Source organism: Anastrepha obliqua, chromosome 1 (genome assembly GCF_027943255.1).
Source record: "Anastrepha obliqua isolate idAnaObli1 chromosome 1, idAnaObli1_1.0, whole genome shotgun sequence".
Lineage (NCBI taxonomy): Eukaryota > Metazoa > Arthropoda > Insecta > Diptera > Tephritidae > Anastrepha > Anastrepha obliqua.
In genome coordinates this window covers 92,391,432-92,408,897 of record NC_072892.1, presented here as the reverse complement: position 1 = coordinate 92,408,897, position 17,466 = coordinate 92,391,432, and the positions used below count along the sequence as shown (strand labels likewise).

Sequence of the window (17,466 nt, the reverse complement as noted above, 5' to 3'; positions counted from 1 at the left end):
GCCAATAATTGGAAAATTCACAAAGCTAAAAAGTGAACATTACTACGCATGCAAGATATTTGCATTCTTATATATATATATTGCAGAGCATATTTTATAATAATATATAATATGTATATATAACTATACATTACACTGCCTTACACTAAGGCATCTGGATGGGGTACACGCAATGTATTTTTGGTTGCTTAATTTTTAAATTGCCGACACTATTTCTTGTGACAACCATTCTGAATACGGGTAATCTACTTCGGCTTGCTAATTTAACATGAATGGACTTAGTAACGGCAGAATAAAGTTGGTAATTGTAAAAATTCAATTTGAAAAGTGTAGTGAATTGGTGAAGCTTACCATATTCTACAATCAACATAGTCGTTCAATTATGGAAATATATCGGGGAATTTATAAAGTCAATAAACTAAAGACTATTAATCACTTTTGCTCGAAAGAGTAGTCCAAGGTTGAATTTTTAGATTGAATTTCATTGGAGCTAGAAGTTGGACGAAATCAATTAATTGAATTAGTCAGACCCTACCAGCGTTAAGCCAATAATGAATGGGGCCGGATTTTAATTCGGAGTGGACGATCCTAAGCAGCGCAGCTCACCAAAGACTAAGAACACGTAATGAACGAATATTTTAGATCTGCCAAAATGTCACACTGTAATATCATGCTTTCAAATATTTCGCCAAAGGTACCTATAGCTCCGATTCGTATACTTCCAGTTAAGAAAAAACAACTCTCAACTGATGCTGACATAGAAACTATTCAAGCTGATACTTTCTGAGAGCCAAACAGTCACCTCTTCCAAATCCCAAAGAAGATCCAAATCTACTAAAAAACCACAAATCAACCCAACAAAATTTCGAAAAATTTTGCAACCATTCATCGAACTGCCATTATTAGCTTCACGTACATTACCTTAATCAGAACCCTTATCGACATCCTTCGAAATTCGCGTTACTTTGCATATTAAGTAGGTTAAACTACTACTTATGCAGAATCGACACCGATACGCCAAACAATCGTAGATCCGGAATATGAAGGAATAAAGTATTTTAGGGTTGGGACGGTTTTGGGTAAAATTCTCTCATAAATAGGTATAAATGTATAAAATAAGTAAATAAATACTTATGTATATAGTATACAACTCACACTTTGTAAGAGTCTCATCATAACTTTCTTATTGTGTGACTTAAAAGCTTGAAGGATGACGATATCTGATTAGAAGCCGCTTGGGGTATTTGAGAAAAAGATTCTGCAGAAGACTTATGCACCTTTTCACATGGGCGACAGCGAGTATCGCAGACGATGAAACAATGAGCTGTATAAACTTTACGGCGACCAGATCATAGACTTAGTGTAGCGAATAAAGCTAAAGCGGAACGTGGGCTAGGCCATGTCTTCCGTATGAATACAAATGCTTCAGCTCTGAAAATATCCAATGCGGTGCCAGCTGGTGGTAATAGGGAAGAAGAAGTTTGCATTGGAAAAATCAGATTAGGAAGGTGGAGGGCGCCGGTTAGCATGAGAAAGAAAGCGCCAGTCGTTGTCTGTTTCTTGTTAATTGATGCAAAAGCTTTTTTTTACCTTTCCTTCAACTTTATTATATATTGCAAATTATTTAATATCATCGGCCCTTCTTCACTATCTCCTTCTAAGTCGTCATTATAAAAAGTCAGACATTTTTTTTTAATTAAGTGTATCGTTATTGTCAAGACTCGAGGTATTGCAGGGAAAAAAGTGAAAGCCCAGAGGTACACATTAATGATTTGAAAGTCTATCTGTCTTAAGCGAGAGAATTGCCCTGTTTGATGTACATATAAAGTGTTTTCCTCGAAAGTAGGATTTCCAACTTAAGCAATTATGGGTGAGTACTGATTGTGACCACAGACACACAATTATACACAACTGGTGTAGAAAAATTGGTATAGAAAGAAATGCGTCTGTGTAATAATTTCGTATTTCGGACTGATTTAGATAGAGTGAAAGATATACAACCAGCGTGTTTCAAAAAATGAGAAAGTTATAAACTAGAATCATGCGTATTCTATGAAAAGGTAGATTGCACCCAAACTTAGGCACTTTTTAGCTTTTTAAATTGGGAGTTAAAGGGTACAATAGCAAACAGCTTCCTTTTTATGTGTTAACAAATTAAATTGAGCACTTAAATCTCACTGCCAAAAACCCTCGATTACTTAACTACCATTCAGTCATGTTTATATACATGTGTGTGTGTGTTGGGACACACAAACCAACGCCATCCAGATTTAAAATGTCAAACCTATTTTCAACCTTCTGACCCTCATTTTTTATGCTGTGCGAAATTACTTTTTCCACTAATACAATACTGCGGCACGTGGGCAGTTACTATTACACTTCTGCTTAAGCTGTTAGCCGTGACTGTTATTTGAACTTTTGGTGAAACTTGCACAAGTGGACCAATTTAAAAATCCCTTTTTACATATATTTTATATGTGTTTGTTTAGTATGTAATGTATTATGCAATAAAATTGAGGTTTTCCTTGATAACTTGAATAACAATTGGACCTTGGAAGGGGATTTAGTTTACGTAGATACAGTTTCGAAATAAAAAATGAAGAAGGAAGCTGTTGAAGGAAATTAATACCCGCTGCTGCCACTCAACTCATTGAACCCTTTCCAAATCAAAATCCCAATTTCGTTTGTGCACCATGGAACTAAATTATCATTGTATGATAGAAAATCTTTTATTTGCCAATAATGCATGCCAACCTTAAATTCACAATAAACTTTTAAAACATGTCTGGCTTATGGTGGGAGGAATTCTCATTTCCCTTAGTTTAAGGGCTTTAACAGCTTCTTCAAGTATTGGAAAACATTGACCTCGCATTCAATTTTGGATGCTCGGAAAAAAAGGAATCATTAGGTGCTAAATCAGGACTGGAAGGTGGATGACCTATTAATTTGATATTTTATGTACTCAAAAACTCTCTTGTGTGAGCCAATACGTAAGACCTCACATTGTCTTGGAAGGATCGTCGTAGTTCTACGAAAACTGTTGCAAACAAATGGTTGTGTACCATAACCACTCAGAATTGGCTGTTTTTCGATTTTAAGTTTATCTAGTGGCACAATTGCGACATGTGCAGAGTTTCTATAAAAATAGGGGACATATTTGCTTTGTGGAGCTTCTTCCGCGAACAACTTTCATTGGAATAAGCTCGTCTGGGAATACCTCTGCAGTCGGTGAATGTTTTGTTTCCAGTTCATATGCATAATTCCAATTTGTCTTATGTTACGATGCTTTGCACGGCTTTGGCAGATTTCTTCAACATTTTTTTACACCAACTGACACAATGCGGTATCCAACTAGAACAAATCTTCTTGATGATCAAATGTTCATGCAATATTGAATGTTCACTTATGTCTAACGATGCTTCTATCTTGCGATATGTCGCATGACGATCTGGCGCTATCAGTTGATGCTGATGTTAAAAAATACAAATACTTTTCGATATAAATATCGATTTACAACTCACCACGCGTAGTATTGCGAATATCCAAAATACAAAGGACAACGCTCGCATAGAGCTCATACGGTCAATATTTTTTCACTGGCGCATAAACAGTTACTCGTATGTGTAGTTGATGAATTAAGTCTTGCTTCCTGGTCTCATAATTTCCCTCAACTTGCTATTTTATCAAAGAAAGAAAATAATCAGTTATCGCTGCTTGTGTCGCCGAAAAAATTTTAAGCACTCATTTAGTGCAAATTAATTATTTTCAAAACAAACGCAGTTGAATTCTTTCCCTTTTTCTTGTCAGTGAGAATATCGATTTTGACACATCGGAGTATCCTTATCTCTTTCAGCTACAGATAAGCGATTTTCGTGAATTTGCTACTAGTGCCCAAGAAGAAAAAATTCAATTTAACTACAATAATTGTGAGTTGTCATGCGCTGATAATTCTGTACTAGAAATAAACTGATTCAGACGTTGCAAAATGTTAGTCTATCTTCAAGACTCAAGTGGTTGAGATTTGCCGCCTAACTATCCCTTTGCAATGCAAGCTTCCTAAGTTCACACGCAAGCTTAAGAGACTAAAGAATCAGCGTAATGAATTCTTTAAGAAGAGAGATTCTTTAAGACAAGAGATGAAGTTTGTATTTTGTACCAGCATTACTAAAACATGTAATTGTGTAAATAAAGTTTTATATAAGAATTATATTCGAAGTGTTGAAAACAATATTAAATCTAGTCCTCGATTTGTTTGACAACATATCAAATCTAAGAAGTCGAGTTCTGGTATCCCATCTGCTTTCTTTCGGGATGATAAATTAGCCACCTTCTGAAGTGATAAACCTATTTGCTGACTTTTTAAAGCAAATTTAGTTAGTGATGGACCTGACTAAAATATTCATATCCTTTAAATGCTACCTCGACTCTGAGCTTTAAATTTTTGAGTCGGTCAGTGGAAGAGGTTGAGCAGGATGTTTTAGACTGGGATGTTATAACAAAATCTGTTGAAGAAATCAAAAATCGGGTGCTGTTTTTTATGCCACTTTGTATTCTTATGCCATACTCCGTCCTTGGCTTTATAAAGAGAAATAGCTAGAGTTTACTTATAACTTTAAGTTGCTATTTACTGCTTTGTTCCGAACTTTATAAGTATTAGAGTATGTCGTGTTTATTTGGAGACCTTACCACCAGTTCTCTATGGACAAAATTGAACGAGTACACGAGTACGAAGGAAACAAGTTTACCCCAGTATGTCTACCGAAGGTTAGGTTGGATTGAAAATAATGTTTAGACATATGCACTTAATTTAAGCAAATGCATGTACAATAACATTTTGAAAATATTTAAAAATTAGTTTATATATGACAAATCAGGCAACTAAAGAAACCTTAAAATTTTAAATCATTTGATTTCTGCATTACTTACCATTTGCTCTATCCAATCACGTAGTTATCAACCAGAGGTGTCTGCCTTTACATAGTATAAATACATTTCTCTATGTGCAACCTGCCTCTGACCAGCTATCGATTTTTATTGACTTAATAAATATATATGTATATATACATACACATATTCGCACATGAAGTGTAATGATGTATTTTTATTTTCAGATAAATACGTAAAGCGGCCACCTCGCAAAGCATACGGTCGCCTTAGCGCCGATTCGGATGATGCCAGTTCACAGCAAAAACACAAAATCGATGATCCCTTCGATGATTATGATAACTTCAAAATAATAACGTCAGGCAGTGGTTGCAGCAACAGTAACGTCAATGGCAATATCAATGGGAATGGCAGTATTATATGTCCGCATGGGCATGGGAATGAGAGGAATGGGGGCAATGGCGCAGGTGAAGGTGAAGCTGTGGTTGATGGCAGCATGATTCCATGCACACTGCCCGATTGTCAGGGAAATTTCGTAAATGGTGGCGGTATATGTAATTTGGATGTTACGACGGGTCTATGTGCGGGTGCGGGCGGTGTGAGCAATGGTGCTTCAAAATCAAATTCATCCGCATTGCAAAGACAAAAGGAAGTGGATGAGAATACCATAAACCGTCTGCAGGCAATGGCGATGTCAGATGATGATGACTATGGTGAGTATCTAAGCAGCAGAAAAGGTAAAATGCATATGTAGCTAGTTACATTAACGAAGATATGCAGTTGTAAGGGTGCAAACTATACAGAAAGCAATTTAATTAGAGGCAGGAAATTGAAGATGATGTCAAGTCGAAAGTAATATCTTAAAAATTGTTCGTAAAATTTAATTCTATTTTAATAAAATAAATTTGTATGTGTATTAAATTAGCTAAATATTTACTTATTAAAGAAAGCCTTAAAGCAATAACAAACAAACAAAAGCAATAACATGTCACAAATATGATTCTGAAAGAAGAGGATTTAGAATTATTTCTAAATAAAGTAAATTTGTCTCCGATACCTAAAATATTACATAGCCTTATGTAAACACATTAAATGAGAAAATCCAAATGGCTGTATTTATGTTAACATTCGTATTTGTACTAGTGATGATTCCAAAATTGTACTAAGTAACCGAAAAATGTATTTGTTTGAGCCAAATTCTCCTTATAGCTCCTTATACAACACAAACAACACTCTACCCGCATTTATACTTATATTCGCTTTTGTTTTCACACACTTTCGTATACGTTTTCATTAACATTCTATAGGAGTTAGTACTCGTAATGGTATTAGTATAGTCAATCGTATCCGTACACGTATTTGTATTAATATTCATATTTGTAATCTTATTAATATTCATATTCATATTCGAATGAATGCTTTCATTTATATTCATATTCAAATCTGTGTTCGCATTCATATTTGTACCGGAACTCATTTTCACATTCATATTAGTATTCTATTCATATTCATATTGCTATTCGTACTCATATTCATATCCGTATTCGTGTTCACGTTCATATTTGTATTCGTGCTTGTATTCATATTCTATTCGCATTCATATTCGTATTTGAATTCATAATCATCTTCGTATTCCATTCTATTATATTCATATTCATATTCATATTCATATTCATATTCATATTCATATTCATATTCATATTCATATTCATATTCATATTCATATTCATATTTTTAACATTGTTATTCGTATTATTACTCGAATTTATTTTCGCGTATTCTATTAATATTCTGATTAATATTCGTATTGGTATCCACATTAATGTGCGTATTCATATTTTTATCCGAATTCGTGTTCGTATTCGCACTGTTTTGAGTATACATTCAATAGGCCTTGAAATCTGGTCACAAGAAACACCAGGAAATCATTTTCCATTCCCCGCATAACATTTGGCAAATAGAGGTTTTTTCAAGCTCAACATGCATCTTAATTCGAATTCAGCTATATTATCTACAAAAACATATCATTTTCACACACAAGCGCAAACAGTTGGCTTTACATGTAAACAAATCCCATTTATTTTATATCTCCTATTTTTTCTTTGCCATTACATAAATCCCTTTATATATTACATTTTTGTTTGTTTATTTATTCATAGATGAATCTCTGACATGCAACGTTTGTGATAGAGCTTTCCATTGTCATAGACAATTGGCTTCTCATCAGCAGAAAAAACGTCATTTTGGGTAAGTATCTCCTAACCTATGAATGTAGTGAAAGTTAGAAAAGGTAGTTTCCATCTAATAAGGTATTTTTGTACTTATATTTAATTGATGGAATAGTAGACAACAAATTATTTTCTTTCGATTATTATCAGCAAGGATGTTGATGTTAAATAGCATAAATAGACCACTCACATATTCTATGTCGTACTCGTATATGCTTATATTATGTCTTATTGTACGTACTTACCTACGTTTATATATACACAATATATAACACGAGAATATTAATACTTATGAAACTAAGCTTCTTAAATGAATCTGAGTACAACATTTCTAAGCCGGGGGCGGTAGGCAGCGACATTCTTCCTTCCTTGAGAAATTTTTTCAATTTCCTGTTAAAACTTATCGGCTCTTTGGGCACATTTTCCTTACACAATCATATTTTTGTAACTTAAATTCACATTTTGGATTGGTTTATTTCATCATGAACTTTAAGGCTTTGATGCAATACAATGCAAATTTAAGGATTTTTCGTAATACTTTTTTAATATTATTTTGAACTCGCGTATATTTTTGATTAGTAGTGATAAATAAAAGTACGAAATGGAGAATTTGTCATAGAAAAGGTTAACTTTTTACTTATTATTATATTTTTTTTATTATTATTTTATTATATTATTTATTGAGCTATCGTACCTTTAAAGTCATATTTCCTACACGACTTGTATCATGTGTAGAAATGCAGTTAGTTTTACAGATTTTCCACACCTTAATCGAAAGAAGTAAAAAGTTTCGCCGACGGCTGAATTCAACCTGTGTTTGTGGTAGAAAAAGAGTGGACTGACGAAAGGATGGAACTTCAGAATAAACTAAGAAGATGGAAAATTAAAATGCTGTGTGGGAGTAGTTAGAAGCAGGCGCACGATGAAGTTTGTTAAGTACTTAGAAATATTTGAACTTCATTAATCCTAATATTCAGGAATAATTAACAATATTTTTTTAAACCCCAGTGAAATAGGTTTGTATACCGTTGAATATACCAAAGTTGAAGATAATGAGATATATACGACTATATAATTGGTGCCTACGACCTTTATTACGTCTTACATCATGATGTTGTTCCTCAAATGGAGTGACCTAACATTTTAAGCTGGCGGCGAATGGGAAATGGTTATGAAGAGCTTTTTCATGGTAGAAAAACACTCGGATGTTTGCCATTTCATACCGAGGCGTGACCGCTATAAGAAAACACATTTTCTATGATTTGGGAAGATAAAGAGATAGTTTGATTAAATTCTTTATTTGTATTCTGAAACATAGAAACTCTTGGTGGTTTTAAATAATTACAGTGTACTACAAAGTGGCACGAGAGAAAATACAAGAATGCGGTATAACAATTTAGAAAAATAAAGATCTTAGAGGTCACTTTTTGTCTTGTTTTGATGCTTCACAATTTTTTACAGTGTATCAAGTTAATCTAAGTGATATGAAAAACAAAAACACCTATAAACCTGCATTTACCATTTTGTCTTTAAAAGTCAATAATATAAGTTAATGGCGCTTATTTTTGCGGAACATTTTAACCCAATATTTCTAGTTCATGTGGGTTAGTTTGGCCGTTATTTTTAAAAATATTAGGGGCACTATTCACATCAATTTCATTAATTTGGCAGTATGTTAGCCGACAGTTCTGCAAACGTATTTTATTTACTATGAACGACCTTCTTGACTTTCATACACATCGACAAGGTAGTAGCAGCGGAGCAGCTGATTCGACTTTTTTATAATTTAATCTGCTCTCTAAATTGTAAAACTTCATTTACCCTTATGCATCCGAACTCAGAAAACGCTCAGTGAGCTATGACTATCAAATTTAACATTCTAGAGGTTTCAAGCAACAGCAAAGTATACGCCATTTTGTTTTCCCCCTACTGCCCCTACCTTGCAGATATGCCTAACAATCTTTTTTACGAAAATATAGTTCTCCTGCTAAAACTGTAAAAGTCCAACTTTCAAACTTTATGCAAATTAAAAAATAAAGTTGCGTAAGGGAATAAGTTTCCGTCCTTTCTTAGACAAAGTTACGCGTTATTTAAGCAATTAAATAATACGTAATATTATGTGAAGCATGTGCTATTGGAAGCTATAACTTTACTCCATCTTTCAGGTAGCATACGGATTCCTCTAACGAAAAATTGACTTGATCCATACATTGAACTAGTTTGCGATGCTCTCGTAAGAAGTGAACCGCACTTCAATTAGGACTGACAGGATTGATTGGAACAGATAGTAATTCGAAGGAGCAATGACTGGGGAATATGGCAGGTGGTGCAAGATTTCCCAACTCAGTCCCTCTAAATATTTCTGAACCGATTTAGCAACGTGTGGCCTGGCGTTGTCATGCAGCAAAATCAGTTAGCCATGTATAGTTAGTCATCATAGCTGGAGTCGCCAGTGATGGTTTCAGATAGTTTAAGGAGTTCATAATATCATAGATGATGGCCTCGGTAGTCTAGCGTAAGTGCACTAGCCTGCCATCCCAGAAGTTATGGGTTCGAGTCTCACCTAAAGCACGGTCTTCGTACTTTATAAATTTACCTACTTTCCTGTTTCTAAAAAAAAATCTCAAACCCAAAAACTTATCCTTTCCATCCTTTACATCCTTACTCCCGAACAATAGTCAGCGTATAATTTGCATTGTGGCTGCTGAAACAAGCAAAAACAAATAAAAGCCCACAGTTACACATTGTATCAAGAGGCACTAAGAAGAGGTAGTGGGCACCCACGGCAATAGCGCAGATAGACCACTTCAGCGAAGTCCTCAACCATCTGTGCGATCCTTCTGCCAGAAAAATGTGGCACACAGATGGCGCTGAAAGCAGTAAGAAGGCGTTGTTCTTAAGCAACAACAGGTGGGCATTCCCACTACTTGGGAGGGATAGCGGCAGGCTAATCACCTACCCTGTCAGAAATTGATTAGATTAATGAAACCAACGCGGATAAGTCTTGTCTAGGCCCTATGCTCCCGAGAGGAGTGAAAAAGGAAAAAAAGTAAAAATAAATTGATGACGCCCCTCTGATCCCAACAGATGTACAACATAACCTTTGAAGAATGAATTTTTTTTTTCGCTGTCGATGGGCTTAGTTCACTGGGCAAGCTCCAACATTTGCATTTTCAACGCTTAGGGTTATCACAAAAGGTCCATTTTTCATGGCTAGTGCGACGCGATGCAGAAAACCTTTTCTTTTCTGCCGTTCAAGAAGTATCTCATACGTCACCTAACGTCTCTCTCCTTTAATTGATGTGGCATCCAGTTACCTGCTTTCAGTCAACTCTTTAGACATATCATCAAGCGTTCGACATGCGTCTTCATCCAATAATTGTTGTAGTTGAGTATTTTCGAATTTTTTCGGTGCCCCTTCGCGATCTTTATCACTCACGTCGAAATTGTCACTTTGGAAGCGTTGCAACCACTCTTTACAAGTTGTATATACGACATACTACTGTGGGCAAAAAGTAAGGTGAATTTTTTTGTCAAACTTCGCGGGATTAAAATTTCGCTCTAGTTATTTTTTTCATGAGTTGGCAGCACTGTTAATAACATCTGGGCCAACTTTCATGTGAATGTCATTATCAGTAATACATTTACGCTTGTGTTTACCAAACGACCATGAGTGCATTTTTCGATTTTTACAATGCCTGATTTGATTGAGCAGAGAAGTGCCATCAAATTTTGTTTGCGGAATGAAATTTCGGCTGCGAAAACGTTTAGCATGTTGCAGAAGGCATTTGGTGATTCGACCATGTCACAGAAAAATGTTTATAAGTGGTACAAAGACTTCAAACAGGGTCGAGAACGTGTTGATGACTTGGAGCGCTCCGGACGACCAACGACGTCAACAGATGACCAACACGTCAATAAAGTGAAGGAGTTAGTGCTCAAAAATCGTCGGTTGACTGTAAAAGACCTTACTGATATGATCGGAATATCAGAAGGATCTGTGAAAACCATTTTGAAAGACCATTTGGGCCTACGAAAAGTCAAATCTCGTTCGTACCGAAAATCTCAATTTCTTGGAAAAAGTCGTCGCGTTGATGTGTGTGAAACAATGCTTTCAGACTATCAGGACAAGCTCAAATGCATTATTACGGGAGATGAGACTTGGATTTATGCTTACGACCCTGAAACAACCGACCAATCAAGCGAATATCGTGCTAAAAGCGAGGATAGACCGAAAAGAGCACGTCAAAGTCGTTCAAAAATAAAGGTCATGATGACAGTTTTTTTCGATTTTCGTGGTGTGGTGCACTATGAATTCCTTCCACCTGGCCAAACTGTTAATAAGAAATATTATTTGAGCGTTATGCGTCGTCTACGTGAAGCAATTCGTCTAAAAATACCAGAATTATGGGCCAACAACTCTTGGTTTTTGCATCACGATAATGCACCGTCTCACACTGCACTCATTCTTCGTGACCATTTCGCCAAAAATTCCACGCATATCGTTCCGCAACCACCGTATTCGTCTGATTTGGCCCCGTGTGACTTCTGGCTATTCCCAAAACTCAAGAGACCACTCCGGGGAACGCATTTCGAGTCGATTGAGGAGATAAAAGCTGAATCGAAGAAGGTGCTGATGGCTATATCGGAAATGGACTATTTGACATGCTTCGGGGATTGGAAAAATCGTTGGCATAAGTATATTTCATCGAGAGGGGATTATTTTGAAGGGGACGAAATTGATTTACAAGAATAAATAAAGATTTTTCATTTTACAACCAAATTCACCTTACATTTTGCCCACAGTAGTATTTCAGCTGGACTATTCGTTAAAAGGTAATAATGATGCATGACTTTTCACAAATGATGTTTGTTGGAGCTAGACGTGTTTTTCTAGTTCTGAATATTAGAAAATTTATTAGCAATTAATTTTTATTTATTTGTAACTTGTCAAAATCTTTACAATTAATTGGTGCGTTGCGCGGTCAAGTGAAGGATGAATATGTCTAAAAACTATGTATTAGCAGTAGGATGACAAAGAATAGTAAGTGACGAAAACGAAAAAGAAAACGATGATATATGGTGGTGTGATTTTTCACTGCAGCTTACTACGAGTGGTGGCGTGATGTTTGTCGTGCCGAATTTACATATTTTATGCACGCACTTTTCTATTGGCTCCTGATGAGCAGGACATCTAACCGAACAAAGAAACTGACCTACCGCTAAGTATAATGCAGTCAGTGCGCTATTATGGTTCTGTGACTGCACCTCAAATGTATTGCGTTATTCTATGATAGTAGTGATTTCTGTGTTGCGTTATCCCAATAAAGATTTCTGTGTTTCACCACTGTTTTTCCGGGACGAACGTAAGCATTTTTGATGTCAGATATCGAATGTCAACTACTACGATCGAGACCTCACATATACACCTTCAAATCACCAATATATTACTAGAGCGAACACAAAAATAGTATCAGCGGCGACACCTCTTTTACCACGCCGGAAACTTATTCTCATACCCAATAATAAAACATATGTAAGTGTTCACAAGCGTCCGCCTTAGCCGAATGGGTTGGAGCGAATTTGATGAAAGCTCGAAATTTTTTATAGAAAAGAAGACATTGAGCACCAGCACAAAAAAAAAATACACAAACATATAATCCCGATATGAAAGAGTCCTCAAAGTTGGATGACGAATTGATGAAAGTCCTTGTAAGCACTAGCCCCATGCCGTCAATTGTGCTAGCTGCCGTAAAGTTTTTGACACCAACGTACCGCAATTGTTTGGGAGTACCTTAAAGATGTATCTCTGCTTTGTCTGCTTATGTGTAATTCTGTACCAAATAGCAAAAATCTAAAAAAAATTCATTTTCTAAATGTCAATAGTAAAATTAAATAATTGATAAATTTGGTTTTATAACAAAAAAAACGGTACTCCCATCGGCTGTGTCATTATTGGTTCGAGACGATTTGATTTTTATGATTTTTTTAATATATTTGGGCTTGTCAATTTATGCCATTGCCATAGAATAGAAGACGCGCTAGAGAGTAATAAAGTCTGCTCAGCAATATTCCTTGACGTTGCCCATGCATTTGATAAAGTATGGCACGAAGGACTACTTTGTAAATTAAAAGCCCTTCTTCCGTTGCAGTTCACTGACATTTTGGAATCGTATATAACAAATAGGTCCTTTAGAGTAAAGCAAAAGCAGGCGTATTTGAAAATAAAACAAATATTGGCCGGAGTACCACAAGGCAGCATACTCGGCCCAGTACTGTACCTACTCTATACCGCAGACCTGCCAGTACCAAAAGTATGCAAAGTAGCTACATTCGCTGGCGATACATGAATCTTAGCTGTTGGATCAACTGAAAACGAATCCATCCAGAAACTGTAGAAGTCCATTGACGAAGTAGTCACATGGACTGAAAATTGGAACATAAAGCTAAATGAAACCAAATCAGTTCACGTGGATTTTACTAATAAAAAAATTATCTACAAACCAGTTCATATTTTTTCAGCAATAGTGCCAAATGCTAATAGTGCAAAGCATCTAGGCATGACTTTAGATGTAAAGCTCAAGTGGAAAGAGCACGTGAAAATCAAAGCTGCTGAGCTGAATCTAAAGACGCAAAAACTCCAATGGCTAATTGGCAGAAACTCTGAGCTATCAACTCAAAACAAACTCCTCATTTACAACCAAGTGTGGACCTATGGTCTTCAATTATGGGGATGTACTGCAAAGACCAACATCGACATTATACAGCGCCTCCAAAATAGAGTAATCAGGGAAATCGTTAAAGCTCCCTGGTACGTGGGTAATGAAGATCTGCACAAGGATTTAAATTTAAAAACCGTCTCAGACCCAGCCAATCTCTGGGCAGTTAAGCATGCTGAAAAGTTAAAAAAACACATTAACGCAGAAGCTTCCGTACTAATCGATGAAGCAACTGTAAAAAGAAGATTAAAAAGAAAGAAACCGCAAGACTTAGTTGTCAATATTGTTTAAGCTACTTCAAATTGTGAAATGAAAATTACTTATTAGTTTTATACTAGGTGTAATATTTATGGAATGTAAATAAAAATTTATAACATTTCAATAAAAAAAAGAATTATGCCAGGAGATAATAGCATGAAAATATATAAAATTGTGTACAAATTGCGGTATTATCTGCATAGTTATTAGCGTATTTATTTTGGAACTTTATTTTATAAAATGTGACAGTGGGTATATAAGTAAGGTCACAGTCCTTATTCAATAAGGGAAATAATAATTATAAAATTAATTATAAAAATGTCACAATTTCATATCCATCCAATCCCATAAAAAAAATATATAATTGGCGCGTACACTTCTGTTAGGTGTTTGGCCGAGCCACTCCTCCTATTTGTGGTGTGCGTCTTGATGTTGTTCCACAAATGCAGGGACCTACAGTTTCAAGCCGACTCCGAACGGCAGATATTTTTATGAGGAGCTTTTTCATGGCAGAAATACACTCGGAGGTTTGCCATTGCCTGCCGAGGGGCGACCACTATTAGAAAAATGTTTTTTTTTATTAATTTTGCTTTCACCGAGATTCGAACCAACGACCTCTCTGTGAATTCCGAATGGTAATCACGCACCAACCCATTCGGCTACGGCGGCCGGCAATCCAATCCCATACTCTAATAATAATCAATTGCCATTAAAGTGAAAGGGTATAAGCCTCTAAAAATATTTCGTTTTTTTTTTTGTGCGTACGAGTACATGCACTTTAAATATGAGCAGTTAATTGCTTTCAGGGATGCATGTGTCTATATATATATATATATAATGTTCAATAAAAATAAAAATATTATTTTAATTAACTAAGTATTGTGGCACTTAATCTAAGTGCATAAATCTACAACAAAAATTGGCACTTAAACAACTTAAAGTTAAATCCCGACAATTTAGCGAAAATCACGCAGCTATTTTAATAAATGGAAATTAAGGAAAAAAAAATACGAAATTCCACAAGTTTATTAGCATTTAGAATCAAATAATTTATGGTCTCCATGCATTTTAATCCGGCATGCAAATGTGAGTTGCTTTCAATGAAAATGCTTTTCCCGACATTTAAGCAATAAAAAATATTGCTCTTTCGAGTATTCGATTATTCAATTGCCACCATACCATTGGCGGGTGTGATTCTGGCAAAACTTTCAGTTATAAAATTATGAATATTCAAAATGATAGCTACCCAAATTTGCATGTCAATATGTTAGCGGGGATAAAAGTCCGCAGTGGTAGTAAGCTTGCATTTAAAGGGTTTTTGGGCCAGTGAGCTATATTAATATATTGTATATAATATGAATAAATGATGAATCATGGCGTATTTGTACTTCATGGAAATTAAATGACGGGCTTATGCCCGTCTAGTTTTAGAAAAATTAGGGAAAAAAGCAAAGTATTGGCCATAGGGAAATAAAAACACCTATACTTTCCGATAATAACTGAAAATATTGGGGTTTCTCTGTGTGCTAACGGTAAATTTGGAAGGGTTAGGAAAGGTCCAGGTTTGAAGATGAGAGCCAGCTTAAATAGCGACAGAAATATCAGCACGAGGAAAGATCCGTGTCTGAAACGCATGAATTTGAAAAGTAGGTTTAAAGGTACCGGAGGCATCAGAACGGTATTTAAAGAAAACGATAGCACTGAAATTAATACGAGAACAATTCGCCGAGGTCCTGAAAACGTTTGTTTAAACACTCGGTGTTCTGCGGAAAAGAAATTTTTTCAACAAATATATTTTGTTTATTTATTTATTAAAAACGTGTATTGATTTTAGATTTCATTATAAACACGACAACGATGAGTATACACTCAATTTGTTTGTTACCAGCGGTACAGCCGGTAAGAGTTATGGCGCGAAGTGTGTTCGCCGTATCGAATGTTCTAAAGGGTCTTTCAGAAGACTCAACTGGCTGTTGTTTTAATGATGCAATGGCTATATCTGAAGATTATGGCTGATGACGGTGCAATCCACAAACTAATTGATGTCATTTTGGCATAACGATTACAGTATGGGGCAACGGTACGTTGTTTTAGTGGAAGATAACCTTTTTCGCGACTTTGAAAGAAAACGCGGCACCCTTTTGGCGAATTACTTGTTCATATCCACACATTTGTGAAAAAGTGAAATTACTGATCTATTGATAAAACTTCGCTGGCTGGTCGTTCAATTACTTTTACTATACCTCTTGCCATTTGGAAAGCGTTTTCATGAAATACTAATTCTCTAATCACAATCACAAGCTTCGCTTGTCGTAAAAAATCACTGCCGTTTTATTTAAGAACGGAAATTCTATTAGCAATGGAGCAAAAATAGTTTATAAAAAGAATTTAATTTACCCTATAAAGTCCAAAGTACGACTGCAGGCCCAATGAATTCAGGCCTTTGCATTCAAATAAAAAAAAGCACGCCGAACTACCAAATTTCAAAGGCCAAAATTGCATGAATGAGCACATGTATGCACATTTGTGTGTTTATAAGTTACTATGTGTGGGCGTGTTTCGCCTGACCGAGTGTAAATATTGGAGAACAGATATTTATGGAAAAATGTGTATACATCTATATTTGTGCATACATATTATATTGTAAATATGCATATTAATGGATATACAACTTTTTTTGGGAGTTCATAATTGAGCTTAAGTGATTTTTTTCGATTTACATTTTGCATAAAGTACTCCTTTATTGCTCACTACTTTGTAAGTCCTTAATACATTGTTTTATAGGAAAATAATTTGCGCATACATATTTAAATAAAGTGATTCACCAAATAGCATAATATAATAATTTAAAGCGGATTAAAAACAAAAAAAGTTAAGCCATTTTTTAGCAATAGAAATAAGCACTAGAGCTTTGTTGTGTCACACTATTGTATATTGCAAAAAACCAGAAAAGTCACCCTCGTTATACTCACACTAAGAACAACACCCCGGATGTCTAATTTCTTGCACAGGAAACAAAATAATTAAGTAGAAATACATATATCTATATTTACGGCCGTCACAGCCGTGTGAGTTTTTATATTTAGCTTACTCTATTCGCCCAAGGTGCATACAACGTCAAATTCGTAAATGTTGGTTCGAAAGGATTTAAAGCGAAATCTTTAAAGTAGAGCTCTCGATTTAGTTCGCCACAATTTGAGTAGTCCGGGCGTATGAGCAACCAGCGTCGGTATATCTCTCTTCGTGCTTATTACTCAAAAGTTTTCAAATAAGAGCGTAAGTGTATTGAATTTTGTGCGCGACCTTATTTGGATTATTTTCACTATTATTCACTTATTTATGTTACTTTTCGTAAACCTCCTTCAAGTTTTAGAATT

The 17,466-nt window shown here is 35.4% G+C and overlaps 1 protein-coding gene across 1 annotated transcript in view; it reads left to right on the top strand.

Moving 5' to 3' along the window:
- The first annotated feature begins 1,866 nt into the window (after positions 1-1,866).
- Positions 1,867-17,466, top strand: part of LOC129235945 (uncharacterized) — a 29,074-nt gene continuing 13,474 nt past the window's right edge. The window contains exons 1-3 of the mRNA XM_054870041.1: positions 1,867-1,870; positions 5,112-5,597; positions 7,044-7,131. Of these exons, the coding sequence (XP_054726016.1) occupies positions 1,867-1,870; positions 5,112-5,597; positions 7,044-7,131 (578 nt within the window). The remainder of the gene's footprint in view (positions 1,871-5,111; positions 5,598-7,043; positions 7,132-17,466) is intronic.